The following is a 17,662-nucleotide window of genomic DNA, read 5'->3' as shown; positions in this document are numbered from 1 at the left end:
GTTGCTTTTACCCAATTTTATTAAGGAAATGTTGACTGGATGTCATGAGTAGTGTGTACTCTGCAGTGCTCTGCCGCAACTTCCTGCTTTTCAAAGCCAGAGCAGTGCACAGTGTAGACTGTAAAATATGGTGTGTTAGAAAACAATCATTTCACATTCAGAACATGTATTTACATCTTAATGTGGTTGTTGGTTGAACCGTTGCTATGAGACTGTTTAGAAAAGAAAAAAAAAACAGATGGTCGTCGTCTGCAGACGTCGGACACGAAACAGAGCAGAGCTTATGTTTGCTGTCAGCGCCGAGTCAGGCGGCCCCGCTTAGTGCAGGAAGAAGTCCCTGATGCGTGTTGCCTCGATCCAGGGGATGTAGGCAGCGGTGCGGGTGAAGACGCTGGGTTTGTTCTCCACGGTGCAGCCGATCGGCCCAAAGCTCACCACGCCATGCACCTCCCAGCGGTCACGCCCCAGCTGGCACAGCAAAGGACCACCGGAGTCGCCCTGAAGGGGAAGGACAGAGGAGATGGTTGGTCACTTAGGAGGTTAGTGGTGTCAAAAACATGATCTATAAACTGGTTCTGAACATTTGAAACGGTTTATCGTTTTCAGGGGTGTCGACCAGGCTTGAGCCGTCTCACGGTATTTCGGGGTCTGTGTGGTATTTAGAAATTTCAAGTGTGTGATTTTCAGTGCTGCCAAAATACAAGTCGCCTTTTCTATTAGACTGAGATGCTGTATTGAGGCGATATAATGCACAGCTTGGGCCACCAGAGGTCAGTCTACTGGTGAAGATGGCGACTGTGAGTGATGGGATAACGTTACAGGACAAGTAAGAACAAAAACACATAACGCTACCTTGGCATTACACTACTATCTTAGTTCAGCCCGTTGATACTTCAGTGTCTAACATGGCAACAAGTGCAATATCAGGGATTTATACTTCTGCGTCGAAACCACGCTGTACACTACGCTGTAGCCTGACGTACACCTCCCCAGAAATGTAACTACATGTTGCTGCGACACAGACCTGTTTATTTCTGTAAGCTGAAACCATTTCCCTCAGTGGAAACAAAGGTTGTTTTTTTTTTTTTACCTCCGCCAAGGAGGTTATGTTTTCGCCGACGTGTGTCTGCAAAATAACTCAAAATTCGGAATGGATTTTGATGAAGCAAAGTGATCGGTTGAAGCAAAGTGGACAAAAATAATAAAATGGCGGGAAATCCCAGCTGCTTGGCGGAGGTCTGCGCTCTCCGAGTGCTCTAGTTTACTTTAATTTCACAGATAAGTAACAATAAATTGTGAAGACAATAAAGCACCCACAAAATAGCATTTTAAGTCTTGTGTGTGATTTATCCTGGCTTCATATGAGCAGAGGAAATCTCCGCTCGTTGCTAGGCTAATTTACACAATGTAAAATGCCATAGGCTTGTGCTAATAAGGTTAGCATGTTGTATTTGTGGGGAAAATGTGTCCAGATAAAGACAAGTGTTTGTCTGTGAATGCTGTGAGTTATAGTGAAGCTGATTTGTGTACTTGTCTTTGAAATTGTCTCTATTAAACCATGTTTAATGTGTGTTTGGAATCAACTAAACTTTACAGCACTTCACTGAATCCTCCGCAGCTGACTAGTGTTTTGGAGGTGTAACTGCAGAGTGACACAGACACACCACCGCACAAGTATAAATGCTCTTAATGGTGTAGGCCACGTGCGTAGGGTCTGCATAGAGCTGATGCACAAGTATAAATCCCTCTTTATTTCATGTCTTTTTATTACTCTATGGGCCACAAGTGTTTAAACCCAGCAAGACCAGTCTAAGTAGGGTCAGTGCATATTAGAAACAGCATTTGTAGGTTAGACAATGTCATACGTGCTACAATGACTTTTGTGTTTAACTCAGATAGTCATATACCATATACCTCTGTGAAATGTCATACGGGAATGGAAAAATAAATGCTAGCCAAGCCTTGTAATGATACACCAGTACTAGCTGTGCTTTCTCTGTCTTATTTTTAACGTTTGCTTCAGTCATTCTGCTGCTCTCTGCTCCTAACCAAGAAAAGGGAAGTGGTCGTTGTCATGTTATAGCCTTGTACTGATTATCCTTTATAAAAACATTTGTTTTGTTTGATGCTCTTGATATCAGTTTTCCCCATAGTATCAAACATAGTATTGAATATTGATTTTTTTAAGGCATTGTGCTCAAGTTAGAAATTCCGATATCCTGACAACACTAAAGGAGGTGCTTTTTAAAAAATTGATTCTCACTTCCACCTCCAACATATTCAGTAAATCTCAGTCGTACCTGGCATGCAGCCGGTGGGCCCTCAGTGTCCCTGAACCCGGCACAGATCATGGAGTCTCGGACACGGTCGCCCCAGAATTTCTTCTGCCGGCAGGTCTTGAAGTCAATGATGGGCAGGCGGGCTTGATTCAGGGCCTCTGCCAGAGACACGTTCTCCTTGCCGCCTGAAATGTGTGTGAAGACAATTTAAACTTCATTTTGATTGCTACCTCTTTTGACTTCTTGTTCACACAAGTCTCATGGCAACTATTGGACACATGGCTGTGACATTCTACAAAAATATTCATGATCCCCAGAGGATGGACCCTACTGTTTTTTCCTATTACATAACCAGCAGGAGGTTTTTTTTTTGTTGTTTTTTTTTGACTCCCTCCCCTCCACTCACCGCGGGTGTCTCCCCAGCCTGTGACCCAGCAGTAGTGTCCTGGATTGAGGCTGGTCTGCTTGCGCGGCAGGCAGGCGTAGCGAATGAAGTTCGAAGGGACGATATCTGTGCCAGCCTTCACCAGGGCGATGTCATAGTCCAGCTCGCTGTGAGCTGGGTAACGGAAGTTCTCGTGCCTGTAGATCCTCTTCACTGGGAAGATCCTCTCTGCCGTCTCGGAGCGCTTCAGCTGGTGCTTCCCCAGGACGATCCTCCAGCTCCCAGCATCCTCGGCTTTACCCCTGATTGGCCAGACACAGTCAGAGCAAGGTGTTTCTCAGTGTGTTCTCCTTCACCACAAAATGTATTCAAACATCAAACTACATTTTCTACTCTGTTTCCTCTTCTGTGTCCATGGTGTCTTACTTTTGGAAGCAGTGAGCGGCAGTAAGGACCCAGTTCTTGTGGATGAGAGTTCCTCCACAGACGTGAATGTAGTGTTTACTTCCCCTGGGACGAACCTACGAGAGACAACCAGTAAGCCCCCTCAGTGATGTCAGATCATTTAACTGGGCAGTTTGATTTTTTCTTACATCTCTCACAGAAACCTGCACATATGGCGCTAGAAATATCACTTCGATAAACTGCATGAGAAAGAGGAGCCAACCAAGCGAAGCACTTTGGGGTCTGACATGTTGAACAGCTTTGATTTAAGGTAACTTAATTATGAACCCCACATATTTACCAAACACTCGCTAACAAATATATCAACCGAGCCATTATACTGGCAGATAATAGCTCATCTCAGATCTGAAGATGTTGCCTTATATGTAAGGGGTACAGAAACACCAGACATACAGTATGTATTATGTAACTTCAAAACTGCTCCATTACAGTTTGTCCACCAGAGGGCGGTAACAAATTGATTTTTGAACAATTATGATTATCTGCTCTGCACGCTCGATTGTCACAATGTTATGACAGTCAAATATGTTATTGTGATGAGTTCATATTTAATCATTTTGACTGGTATATCGCCATCAGACTTTTAAGACTCAAGTATTGATATCTCTATTGGCTTCAAGAAATCCAGTATTGGTCAGGCTATACTAAAGATATAACAAAAATAGTAGAATCATACATATATGTAAGCTTTCCTAATGATTGAAGTAATTAATATGATTACTGCCTCTGCTGGTTAAAGAAATTAATTTATTCCTTCAAGAAATATTCCGGGTAGTAAAATTTCTTAGCTTCACAAAACATCAGTGATGTGTGAAAGTGAGAGTGTCTCGCTGACGTGTTGTGTGTGTAAACATATCCTGATTTTGAGAAACTGGGAGACTCAAAACTAAAAGACTAGAACACATGTAAACACGCTGTTTCCTATTAAATGGGATAATTATGTAATAATGCAGTAATAATAATTATGATAATAATTTTAACCCATGATACTGAACCACAAGTAGACTTTTTTTTTAATTGGTCAACTTTAAATTCACAAACAAAATAAACTGATTCATACTGGATTTTTTTTTTACATTTTTATTTTTAATTTGAACGTAAATAGGGCACATGCACATAGTGTACATATATCTTATGTTTACTTTATTCTGTGCTTATTTTATTCTACTGATGTATATATTGTAGTTAAATTGAACACTTACAGCCTCAGCACAGGCTGTTGAACTCTGTTGAACACTCTTGTTGAACACTGCAGCATAATGCACATTTTCATTTCTATTTTATTTTATTGCTTTATATTTACATACTTCTAATTTATACTCTTTTTCTTACTTCTTACAATTCCTTATTCTTTACATCAGAGCGACTGCAAAGAATCATAATTTTCCCTTGAGGATCAATAAAATATTTCTCACTCTGATACTAATAAAATACAACAACATCAAAATAGAGCTTGTTTGCCCCCGTTTTAGGACATTTGGACTTAATTATCTTTGACAGTGTTTAGTTTTTTATACTTATCAGGTCCTGCTGATCCCAGATAGTGAGGAGAATTAAAAATGTATCCCAAACAAAAATTAGATATAGAAAACAGGTCTGTGCACCTAGTACAAGGTGCCAGAAATGGCTTTCCAAAATAAAGATAAATAGAAGAACTTATAATTGCATTGTACAGGTAGCAGTCTCGCTGCCTTCCCTCGTACAATCTGAAGACAAATTTAACATTTTGACACCTTGGACACAGTTTTTTTTAGAACAGTTAACAAAACAATTGATTCTTACTCCAGAATTTTTCAACTTAATATTTTTTGTAAGATTATTGTCACTTAAAAACAACTTCCGTGTTTAATTTGGAAAAATCATCACGTTGAGGAAGAGGAAGTCCAGCTGCACTTGTTTTTCTGCGTTTCTGGACTAACACCTTTAAATATTTTGTTGGGGCTCCTGGATGAAAACTGTCCCCAGATAGTTATTCTAATGTGTAAAATATTCTTTTATTTAAAGCTCAATAAGGAAAAATTTTGAATTTAAGTTTTCTGAAAAATACTGTGCAATGTCAGTTTTCTTAAGGAAAGAAAATATTGCTACAAATTACTGTAAAGTAGATCAACATAAAATGAAATGAAATGAAATTTGCTCTTGTGAAAAGTGTAACTATGTCGAATTGTAATTACTCAAACGCATATAAATTTAATTTAGTTGGTTTTTAGTACTGTTAACGTAAGCATTTGAATTACTGATTTGATCCTACCATGCTATCCTATCATGTGATCTGTGCTTTGTATTATTTGCCTGTAATTATAAGAATAAATAAAATAAAACAAAATTAAGTGAAACTACATTAAATTGAACAATTAAATTACATTAAAAATACAAATAAAATTAAAAAAAAGACCAAACCAAGCTCAATAAATGGATCCTGATTTTTTGTGTGGTGTGCCTTTAAGATGCTCAAATCACTTTACTAAAAATGGTAAGAAAAAAAAATTGACCTTAAACACATGATGAACATACAGGTGTAATGTACACCGTCCAACTCTCATCTTTTCAAAACCTCGTCCCGTTGCAGTCTAATAAAAAAAATTTGTATGTAACATTTTTATACAATCAATCAAGACCTCCTTAAACCGAACCACGTCAAAAGACAAAAGCAGATTTACCTGCAGAGAGACCTGCCAGGGCCAGGAGTGAGGTCTGGCCTCGTTCCCAGACACAATCCTCTCGGCCATGTTGGGCTTGAAGTGAGCCATGCCACAGTCTCTGGGCCAGTCTGACAGGAGAGACCAACAACATGAAGCCCCAAATAAACAGAGAGAAGACGTTCAAATCAAAAATGTTCAAGTTTGTTTTCACAGGAGCCTTGAAGCGTGTGTGTTTCTGTGTGTGTTTGCCCTCACCCAGGTGGAGGAGCTTATGCTGTGGCTGTCGTCCAGGGGTGAGTGTGTATGCAGCTGCAGGCAGAGACGCCTTGCTCAACAGCAGCGGCAGCAGCAGAGACAGAAAGAGGAGCAGAGGAGGTCCAGGTACAGCCATCGTCTATCACAGAATCACCGGCCGGCACACATCCCACGCTATTTATACCAGGCAGCAACACACACACCACACATTACAGCAGGGACAATGAGCTGTGTCACAACAAAGGCCGAGCGCTGGATTGTTCTCCTGTAGCTGTGAGTTTCCACTGCCGCTGAGAAAAAGGGGATTTCGGGGAGTCCCATCAGCAGTTTCACATACATATAGTATGCTCACAGTACGCCAACACGCACGCAGGACAAAGGCAGTACAGTACTGTACACAAACAAACATCACATCATGTCACATGACTCACAGCAGTGACATAGTGACCTGAGTGTGACCTTTATCTCTGATATCCCAAATCTCCACTATAGTTCATTCATGACAAACATGACTCAGTGAAAAAGATGTTGTTACTGTGTGTGTTTACCTGCCTGAAGTCGGCTTGTATGGATATTTATACTTGTCAGTCATAAACAGGGGGCCATCTGAAAGTGAAGCCATTAAACATGCACTCTTCCTGATGGCCAGCAGGGGGCGACTTCACTGGTTACACATAGAAGTCTGATTGTATAGAAGTCAATGAGAAAATGATCCAACTTCTCGCTTGATTTATTCCCTCAATAAACATTTTGATGCGTTTATGGTCTCAATCACTAGTTTAAGTTTCAAAATGACATGATGTCCATTTTTTAATTATAGTTTTATTTAGAGCGAAATAGATGCCAGTTTAGCTTACGCACCTTCGCGGGGAGCATAAACCTAGCATCGTAAAGAAGAGCACCATTCAGGCATTTTTGAAAACAACAAAATGGCTGCAGCTGATGCTGAACTTTCTGTAGAGATACTATTTTCAAACTGTGATGGCAAAAACAACAACACTCATTCACACCGTCACTTAGGGGTGTGCCATATCATCTCGTTTGAGATAATACTGATATAGTTTTTAATAGGATATATGAGATATTCATATTGTGATATTTGCGATATTTTGACTTGTTGACGTATGATGTCATACTGTTACCCACGGCAACAACAAGCATGGCTGGAAGCAAAATTATTACAGACAATGCAGTGGTTCCAAAAAGAGGAGCAGCTTCAGTAGTGTGGAATAAACTGTGGCGTCCTGAATGTTTTATGAACAGCACCGGACTTCTCAGACTCTTTTAGTCACTTAACGTTCAGAGGAACTCATTCAGCGGCTCCTCTGATCTCCTATGATCTGTCATAAACTTTTGGTAATGTAAACCTATGTGATGCTCATGGCTCGACAAAAAACTCCATATATGTGAATGTGTGATAGTTGTGGTATCATAACAGCCTGTCACAGGTTACAGTGTGATGATTAGAGGAGAAATGGCAGAGCATAAAGGTCCAGGTGGGAAAAAAACAATTCAGTCATTTAGGATTTTACTAAAAGAAGGAAATCACCTGTTGATTTATATATATAGATCCCAGGGGACATTTTTAGTATTTGGGAGCTGTTCAAATGTGTAATTTGCGGTTGATTTTATTTTGTTGAACTATTAATATTGTATACAGAATCTGAATCTCACTCTGAGTTACTGTTGTTCACAAACTAAAGAAATGAGAGATCATTATTTGCCATTATTAGCAATACCAGGTCAACCCAGGTTAGCCACTGTTAGCATTGCCAGTTCAAACCAGATTAGCCATTGTTTGCAATACCAGCTCAACCCAGGTTAGCCATTGTTAGCATTACCAGTTCAAGCCAGATTAGCCATTATTAGCAATACAAGGTCAACCCAGGTTAGCCATTATGAGCAATACCAGGTCAACCCAGGTTTAGCCATTATTAGCAATACCAGGTCAACCCAGGTTTAGCCATTGATAGCATTACTAGTTCAAACCAGGTTAGCCATTATTAGCAATACTAGTTCAAACCAGGTTAGCCATTGATAGCATTACCAGCTCAGACCAGATTAGCCATTGTTAGCAATACTAGTTCAAACCAGGTTAGCCATTATTAGCAATACTAGGTCAACCCAGGTTAGCCATTATTAGCAATACCAGGTCAAGCCAGGTTAGCCATTGCTAGCAATACCAGCTCAAACCAGGTTAGCCACTGTTAGCATTACCAGCTCAAACCAGGTTAGCCATTGTTTGCAATACCAGCTCAACCCAGGTTAGCCATTGTTAGCATTACCAGCTCAAGCCAGGTTAGCCATTGTTTGCAATACCAGCTCAACCCAGGTTAGCCATTGTTAGCATTACCAGTTCAAGCCAGATTAGCCATTATTAGCAATACTAGGTCAACCCAGGTTTAGCCATTATTAGCAATACCAGGTCAACCCAGGTTTAGCCATTATTAGCAATACCAGGTCAACCCAGGTTTAGCCATTGATAGCATTACCAGCTCAGACCAGATTAGCCATTGTTAACAATACCAGCTCAACCCAGGTTTAGCCATTATTAGCAATACTAGGTCAACCCAGGTTTAGCCATTATGAGCAATACCAGGTCAACCCAGGTTTAGCCATTATTAGCAATACCAGGTCAACCCAGGTTTAGCCATTGATAGCATTACCAGCTCAGACCAGATTAGCCATTGTTAGCAATACCAGCTCAACCCAGGTTTAGCCATTGATAGCATTACCAGCTCAGACCAGATTAGCCATTGTTAGCAATACTAGTTCAAACCAGGTTAGCCATTATTAGCAATACTAGGTCAACCCAGGTTAGCCATTGCTAGCATTACCAGCTCAAACCAGATTAGCCATTGTTTGCAATACCAGCTCAACCCAGGTTTAGCCATTATTAGCAATACTAGGTCAACCCAGGTTTAGCCATTATGAGCAATACCAGGTCAACCCAGGTTTAGCCATTATTAGCAATACCAGGTCAACCCAGGTTAGCCATTGATAGCATTACCAGCTCAGACCAGATTAGCCATTGTTAACAATACCAGCTCAACCCAGGTTTAGCCATTGATAGCATTACCAGCTCAGACCAGATTAGCCATTGTTAGCAATACTAGTTCAAACCAGGTTAGCCATTATTAGCAATAACAGGTCAAGCCAGGTTAGCCATTGCTAGCATTACCAGCTCAAACCAGATTAGCCATTGTTTGCAATACCAGCTCAAACCAGGTTAGCCACTGTTAGCATTACCAGCTCAAACCAGGTTAGCCATTGTTTGCAATACCAGCTCAACCCAGGTTAGCCATTGTTAGCATTACCAGCTCAAGCCAGGTTAGCCATTGTTTGCAATACCAGCTCAACCCAGGTTAGCCATTGTTAGCATTACCAGCTCAAACCAGGTTAGCCATTGTTTGCAATACCAGCTCAACCCAGGTTAGCCACTGTTAGCATTACCAGCTCAAACCAGGTTAGCCATTGTTTGCAATACCAGCTCAACCCAGGTTAGCCATTGTTAGCATTACCAGCTCAAACCAGGTTAGCCATTGTTTGCAATACCAACTCAACCCAGGTTAGCCATTGTTTGCAATACCAACTCAACCCAGGTAAGCCACTGTTAGCATTACCAGTTGATAACAATGCATTACACTTCAGTATGTGCACACCAACATTGTAGCAACATGTCTCCAGATAGAAGTTGAACAGTGTTGTGCATACGACTGTTTTAATGAGACACAAATAAGACAGAAGTCTAAATAATCAGTATATTACTGAGACTTTCATTGCTGCTGATGTGCGGGTTTTTAGGTTGGGGTTGGTGAGGTTCCTCCGATTTTCCGAGTGTTAAATCTGACTGCAGGGACGTTCCAGTTAAAATGTATTTTGTATTCAGAATAACAGCTACACTTGTTTGACCGTGAAACCTGGGCATATCTGCATGGATAAATACAACAAAACATATCTTTATGTAATCTGAATGCTTTAAGAAGAGAAAATGATAATAAATAACAAAAAAGCAACAGTAACCCTCTACACACATCTGTGAAGACATGACATTTTACAATCAACACTGGAGATACTAGTGAGTTGAGTTTTTTCCTGTGGTGAATGAACACATATACCTCTGAATGGCAGCGCCTGAATTGATTCAAACCTCACGCTTGGGTCATGAAGTTTACACTAGAAATGCAGGTTTGTTTTCAGAGTTCAGCAGAATAAGAGAGAGAGGGTTTAGTGTAGAACAACTCATACATATGGACTGTTTATATATCCTTAATGTAAACGATAAAGTGTTTGGATCTTTACAACAAGCAGCCCTTTTCTAACTGTAAATAAAATGACATAGATAAAATGTATCTGAAGAACATGCAGAGGAGGTGGACGTACTTTTTCAGCCTTGAGTAGAGTCGCTGGTATGTTTCCTCCTTCAAATGCATGCAATGTAAAAACCCTCTTTCCCAGAATTTGAAGGACGCAACGGATGAATCCTTCATGGCCCAGCCTATCCCAAGATGCATTGTCAATTATATATTAAGTTTAGTTAACTAACTAGCTAACGGTTAACTGTTGTTAGCATTACTATTAGCTAAAAACACACAGCTTAAACAATCTTAATTTAATAGGTTTACCTGAAAACGGTCCATCAGCGTGAAGTAACAGCAGTGACTCTGGCGGTGAATCATTTCTTCAAGTATTGAATAAACAAATATAGTAAGAATCTCTGGGTCCATGATTTAGGGCTAACTAGCTTACTCCAAGAAAACACCCAGAGTGTCTGATACCTCTAGATGCCCTAATAGTAACAACAATAATAATAACGATTACAAAAAAACAGATAAATAAAATAAAGTAAAAAAAAAATAAAAAATCAAACGGTAATCTAAAGGCAAAACAAACATTTTAAATCAACAGAGATACAAAGATTAAAGTTTTATTGAGCATCTACATGAACACATATATTACCTCTTGGTTGCTGATTGATTGATTCACAGGTAAGTCTTGACTTTCATGAAGACTTCACTAGAAATGCAGGTTTGTTTTCAGAAGTGGGCAGAATAAAGAGAGACACAATGAAGTAAAAAATAAAACACATATGGACTGTTTATATATCCTTAATGTAAACGATAAAGTGTTTGGATCTTTACAACAAGCAGCCCTTTTCTAACTGTAAATAAAATGACATAGATAAAATGTATCTGAAGAACATGCAGAGGAGGTGGAAGTACTTTTTCAGCCTTGAGTAGAGTCGCAGGTATGTTTCCTCTCAGGCTGCATGCAACCCTAAAAACCCTCAAACAACAGGTTAGGACAGCTTGTATGGGACCAACCTGTTCTTAGCCCAGGTCGTCAAATACTGAACTGAACTGTACCATACTGTTCTGTGCACGATAAACGACAGACTTCCATCTGTGTCACCAGTAATGAGGAAATACAGTGAGTGCTGGACGGAGCAGTGAGTGACAAAAGCCCCGCCCGCATTTAAGAGTACTGTTTGCAGTGGAAACACTAGGGTCTAGGTATCATGTCTGAAGGGTTACTTATGGTTCCAAAGGTACCATACTGAAAGTGGTTGGTGGAGATGGGGCTTCGGAGTCTCCTCTTGGACAGTAAGTGTAGACAATGCTTCCAAAAATTTTAATTAGATTACTAACGAGTTGACGTTTCAAGCTTCACGCTCCTCATCAGATGGCCAGGCGGGCCCCTGGGCCTGCGCCCACTGGGCCTATTCAGTAATCCATCCATCTAGGAGACAGGGTTGCACAAAGATGCTAAAAGTAGCCTTCGACATCGACATCACACGCCGAGGGGTGTGAAGAAATGGTGGTATTTGACTTCCTGGGACTGAGAATGGGCCAATGGGACATGAGAGGAAATTATGCCCTTGCTAAGAGGAGTTTTCTAACATTGGATCTCCACCTTTTTACCAAATGATGAAAAGAAAGTCTTGACAACAGCAGATGAAACTAAATGAAAGTGAGGGCTCCTCCCACTGTCTGTGAGTTTATTAGTAGTGCAAACTGATCAGCTGTGGATTAACAGCCATTAGCGTAGTCTCTGGGATCAGTCATCTGTCTTTTTGGAGCCTCCACACCACCCAGGCCTCCTCAGCGACCTGATCACACTCCTCTTGCGGCTGTGTCCGCTCCCATGCGAGGGTGATTTAGGACGTCTGGTGCCTTCCTCTCCGTGCCCCTCGCTCTCTTCTTCTTTTGCATTGGCTCCCTCTGCTCTGTTTATCCTACGGACAGCCTCGACTGTTTCCTCCTTTTTTCCTGCTCCTTCCTCCTCCACCTCCTTCTGCCCTTTATCCACCTCTGATGTCTCCTCCTTTTCACCCTCCACCATACAGGTTGAGGTAATGACCATCACAGGCGGATGAAGTTCTGGGGTCATGGCCTTCACCACGTTCGATATGAGAGGAGGTTTCGGTGCTCTCTTCTTCTTCGAGCTATGTCTCAGAGGTCGGGGGCTATTTTGGAGCTCCAGATGTTTCTGTATGGCCATAGTTAGCGCCTCCGGGTCCACGGATGCGCCATGAATGTCCCATGTCATGCCGTCCTCGTCCCACTGCACCTGCTTCATGCTGCTCCTCCTCTCCATCTGGCCCTTGTCCTCCCCCTGGCTCTTCAGACACGACCTCCTCCTCTCCAGATCACGCAAGGCGGCAGAATTAATGTCCCACTCCGGGTTGTCCCCTTGCCTCTCCTCCTCCTCCTCCTCGCTGCTGCTGGCTGGAAACATGCTGGAGGACGGGGAAACCAGGTTGGAGTGGGACCCCACTGAGAACTTCAGGTTCAGTCTTGATCCAGGAGGCGAGCCCAATAGGGAGTGGGAGCCCATGTTGGAGTTGGACATGTTCTTCCTGAGGCCCCAGAAGGAGCTGATGGGAGTGATCGTCTGCACCGCTGCGTCCACCAGATCCAGCTGTGAAGTCATCGTGCCTTCCTCCCTGAACACCTGAGCCTTTGTGATGCCCTCTCTGGCGTTCAACTTGCACTTGCAGCCATCACCCAATAGTGAGTCACTCAAAGAAGAAACCAGGGGTGACCTCCTGTCTCTGCCTGTTGGAAGGCTTCGCCCCGGTAGCTCAAGATGACAAACTGAGCCTCCTCTTTCTGATTCCTGTGAATGTGCTGGGGAATTAGGCGACAGGTAGTTTAACATCTGCACAGGGCTTCTCATTCCTCCGCTGTCTGATAACTGTGTGCCTCCAGGACTGTGCAGGTCTTCTATCACGTCATCAACAAGGCAGCCAGGGTCTAATGGTGCACCGCCTCCTGCTAAGCTAACAGACGACGGGATCGGGGAGGGGAAGGTAAAAGAAAGCGAGTTATTCTCCAGGAAGCCCTCATCCTCTGCGCTGGTGAGCCGGAGGAGATCGGGGGAGTTGTACGGCAAGGGTGAGGAGGTGTGAGCCGGCAGAGGTGAGGGCAGTGGAGAGGGTGCAGGTGAGGACACAAGTAAGTCCTCCTGCTGATGTGTGCTCAGGGTCAGTGTTGAAGAAGAAGTTAAAAGGTCTTCAGGGGGTAAAGGTAGTGTCATCAGGGGGGAGATGAAGGAAGAGGATGTGGCTTGAGGAGAGGTTGGTTTGGACATGGAAGAACAAGGGGTGTCCTGGGTTAGACTTGAGGGGCGCGAGGTCCCGCTTTTCCATACAACTGTGTCTGGAGTGCTGCTGCGGCTGTGTGTGCTGCCGCTACACGCGCTCCAGCGATGCATGTTGGTGATCCAGCGCTCGCTGAGGGCAGGAGGGCTGTGCGTGTCCACGTTTTGGGCTTCAACTGACATCTGGTGGGTGTTGTTGGTGTTGAGGCGCTGCCACATGCGAGGGTGCAGCTGCTGCATCATCACTGAGTTCTGCTCAGAGTGTGTGTTGGTACTGGAGCTGCGTCTCAGGTCCATGCAGGTCCAGGCGGGGTCCCGCTTGTGCGGCGGCCCCGTCGCCATGACCACATCCATGGAGCTCTTAGAGAGGGAGAAAATGGGTGCTTGGTCATCTGCATCCTCGGCTCTCGCAACCAGAATTTCACTGGAGTAAGAGGCTGATTGAGTGACTGAATAGCAGACTGGCTGGTAGCTCTCAGACGCAGGACGCCCTGGCCTCTCCATGACAACAGCACCAACCTGCAAAGTAAGACACATCTTTGAGTGTTTCATTTCTTTTTATTCTTAAAGGATTACTTCACCCTCTAAACCAGTGGTTCCCAACTGGTCTTGTTGTCACTGTAAAGTTGCCAGGCGAGTAACAGAGACTCCAGAACTTCCATATAACCACCTGTAGTTTTTACTCTTTGGGTTTTGAACGAATTAAACAAACAAAATGTAAGATGTTAATTTGTGAACTTTAGAGGTGCTGGTGGGTGGTATTTTGTTAGCTTCGGACAGACCCAGGATAGGGTTTTTTCCCCAGTTTCCAGTCTTTATGCTAAGCTAGGCTAACTGGCTACTGACTGTAGGTTCATATTTACCATACAGACATGACGAAATTGACCCTTCGCTATATCCCGCCCCTGGACACAGACTGGCCAATCATAACGTAGCGTCAGGCCGGCTCAGACCAGGGTCCGACAACAACACAGCTGTGCTCCATTGACTCTAATGCAGTTGTTTCAGACTTCCTTCATTTTCAGGCTGGTTTTGTGGATTTGGAGCTAAATGTTGTGCCTGGGGCACGTCATGTATTAATGATACTCGTTACCTGGAGAGGTTGGAAAAAGATAAACGTTTCTTCCCTGTTCCAAAATCAAAATCAGACCATGAAAAGTGTAGGGTTAGCTAGCTAGCTACTGAAGATATAGCCTACTGAATGTATACACATGCTGCTTTTGCTTTTTAATGATTATAACAGTGAAACAAAGACCGACGCCGCTGTACAGGAACCAGTGAAGGGAGGCAGGGAACTTTGATCTGTGATCTGTAGCCTATAATTCGGCTTTAGCTTCTAACTATCTTTGTCTTTTTAACCAGTTGTTGCTGCTGAGTCAGTTTGACATCCTGGATATATCCTTCAAACACAGACTGTAGACCCCTCTGTCTGCTTCCCTCTGGAATCACTCTTTCATTTTCCCAAAAATATGATAATATTTCTTCAGAGAGTGCAGTTAGTTACAGTGTGGGCTCCATGCTTACTCTGACAGCTTGTCGGACCATCACAAAGGGGCGGGGCTTAGCAAAAGGTCAATTGATTTTCCTATCAAACTCTCAAGAAAGAAAATGAGTGTATTTGCCAAAATGTTGCGACCATTCCTTTAATCTTATCTTTGTTTCTGGCTCTGAAGCACACCCTCAACCCAGTCAGCACACACGCCCACACATTCACAGGCACTCCCAGATTAGCCTAATGGGATTACACAATCCAGATTATTTCATTATTGAGACAAATGTCAATTGATCAAGACAGTTAAAGAAAGCATTTGGCTGTAAGCTGTAAAAAGACAAAGACGTAAAAAAGACAAAGAAAGGTAGAGACAATGACAGTGAACAGTAGAGATTATAGGAGATCACACTCTTATCCTCCAACAAAGTCAGTGTGCATGTTGTGTCTAATTTTATTTTTCATCCTTTTAACAATTAGATTGCACCAGTTCTATAATAAAAACATTATGAATCCATATTTATATCAAAACTACCTGTCAAATTGTCAACTCCACCTCTGTCCCAAACTGACCAGCAGGTTTTTGACCACGATATTACTTTATGATGTGTTTATATGGGAAGAATAACCAGCCAGTCAACCCACAGATATGACTGTCTGTGCACAAAAATACAGAACAAAGTCAGATAAATTAGAAACATAACGTCTTACCTTTAACTTCACACCTGTCCTGTTCGCCCTGCCACAGAGCAGGTAGTGCTAAATGGCGTCACTCCTTCCTCCCTTCATTCCTTCTGCTCTTCCTCCCTCGCCTCCTGAGAAAATCTTTCCAGCTGACCTCACGGCCTCAGACACACACTGCTGTGACTTCCCCTCAGCTCGATTTTCTCCTCTGTCTCTTTACTCATAACTGGAGCTCATGTGGAGCTGGCACCTGTGTGAAAATGAGGGTTTCTCTTTGTGAATATGTTGTGTCATCATGTGCACATATGCGTGTGTAAAGGAAAGAGGGCCATTACTCCACCTTTAGCTCTGAGGATTAACTGTCATCTCATTAGCTGCCGTCCAATCTGTGTACAGTCTGAGTGTGTGTGTGTGTGCGTCGGTCAGTGGCTAATGAGCATTTTGATTCTGAGTTGAGATCAGATCAGTGATCAGAGCAGCCATATTACATGTCTATCAATATGAACATGTGTACTATATGAAAATATCTTGGAAAGCTTGGGAGACAGTTCACTTAACCTCATGGTGGCGCTAGAAGAAAAATCAGAGGTTCACCAAAGTTAGATGGATTCATCGTATGAACCGGATTTCATCACAGTTCTTTAAACATTTAGTCAGATATTTCAGTGTGGACCAAAGCGGTGCAACGACAGAAGGACGCTGCAGCCAGGTTAGCTAAAAATAAAATTAAGTGAAGAGACAGAAGAGGGATCAGTGGTTGTGCAACTTTTAGCTCCTTTAAGGCAACATTAAAAGTATTAATACAACCGCAAACCACTATTTGCTATATAAAGATGTGACTGGAAACAGCCTTCACATTGCTTTCACCAAACCCACCAGACTCCATTTAAATAAACAGTAATTTTAGCGTGTATAGAACTGGCATGTTTTGACATCTTACTGGATAAGTAAGGGTTATTTTCAACCAAACCAGAGCTGGTGATTATTGGAGGAGTCGAAAGATGAACCAAGATGGCTTTTGTGAGTTTTATTCTGTTTTTGTGGACTTTGAATGAAGTGTGTTTTAGGATGATAAAATTACTGTTTATTTAAATGGAATCTGGTGGGTTTGGTGATGGCGAATATTTAGGCTGTATCTGAAAAATCAAAAAAGATCTCGCCCTTTAACAAAAGGTCTATCTCTGTAGATCGTTTTTGTTTAACCAGAAACAGCCCCAAAATCGCTATCAGCAAACCCACCAGACTCCATTCAAATAAACAGTAATTTTAGCGTGTATAGAGCCAGTATGTTTTCAGATCTAACTGAAGGGTTAATTTTAATCAAACCAGAGCTGCCGATTATTGTAACCAGCGGAAAGACAAACCAAAACTGTTTTGTGAGTTTTATTTTGTTTCTGTGAATTTTAAATGAAGTGTGTGTTTTACGATAAAATGACTGTTTATTTAAATGGAGTCTGGTGGGTTTGGCGACGGCGATTTTCTAGGCTGTTTCTTGTTAAATAAAACTGATCTCACTCTTTAACACAAAGGTCTATCTCTATAAAACCTTTCCATGATGCTGTCAGTAACAATTTTGAGCCTGTCAATGGCAAAAACAAACACTTTTGGTGGATGTACATTGACAGTGCACAATTGCCCCTAGTGGTTACACTGCAGCCTGTTTTGCTGCTGCCAGCTGCAGCGGTTTCACTCAATACTGGACCAATTTCAAAAACTGTCATTGCCTTTAGTCAGCCGGACACAAAATCATGAGAAAATGGGGTCCAGGTTGAAAATACTTAAGCAACCCTTTAAGTATGGGTGTAAAACTGGTGGAATGACCCTTTAATGGAATGAATGAAAGTCAACAGCTGCCTAGAAG

General features: G+C 42.3%; 1 protein-coding gene across 1 annotated transcript; it reads right to left on the bottom strand.

Moving 5' to 3' along the window:
- Position 1: 1 nt before the first annotated feature.
- zgc:112285 (uncharacterized protein LOC561476 homolog) lies at positions 2 to 6,162 on the bottom strand. Its single transcript, XM_049563114.1, has 6 exons — positions 6,027 to 6,162; positions 5,790 to 5,899; positions 3,091 to 3,185; positions 2,686 to 2,966; positions 2,301 to 2,464; positions 2 to 498 (listed from the first exon to the last, which is right to left on the bottom strand). Exons 1-6 carry the CDS (start codon positions 6,160 to 6,162, stop codon positions 319 to 321), a joined length of 966 nt encoding a protein of 321 aa, XP_049419071.1. The 3' UTR covers positions 2 to 318.
- Between the last annotated feature and the right edge of the window lie 11,500 nt (positions 6,163 to 17,662).

The sequence above is a fragment of the Epinephelus fuscoguttatus genome, linkage group LG20, assembly GCF_011397635.1.
Source record: "Epinephelus fuscoguttatus linkage group LG20, E.fuscoguttatus.final_Chr_v1".
Classification (NCBI taxonomy): domain Eukaryota; kingdom Metazoa; phylum Chordata; class Actinopteri; order Perciformes; family Serranidae; genus Epinephelus; species Epinephelus fuscoguttatus.
Note: the sequence above shows the minus strand (reverse complement) of the source record. Positions and strands in the feature narration are given on the sequence as shown.

Coding starts and splice junctions, on each gene's coding strand:
- zgc:112285 (XM_049563114.1), bottom strand. CDS start 6,162: ATGGCTGTACCTGGACCTCCTCTGCTCCTCTTTCTGTCTCTGCTGCTG. Junction 5,900..6,026: donor GCATAAGCTCCTCCACCTGG/GTGAGGGCAAAC, acceptor CTCTCCTGTCAG/ACTGGCCCAGAGACTGTGGC. Junction 499..2,300: donor GCCCACCGGCTGCATGCCAG/GTACGACTGAGA, acceptor CTTCCCCTTCAG/GGCGACTCCGGTGGTCCTTT.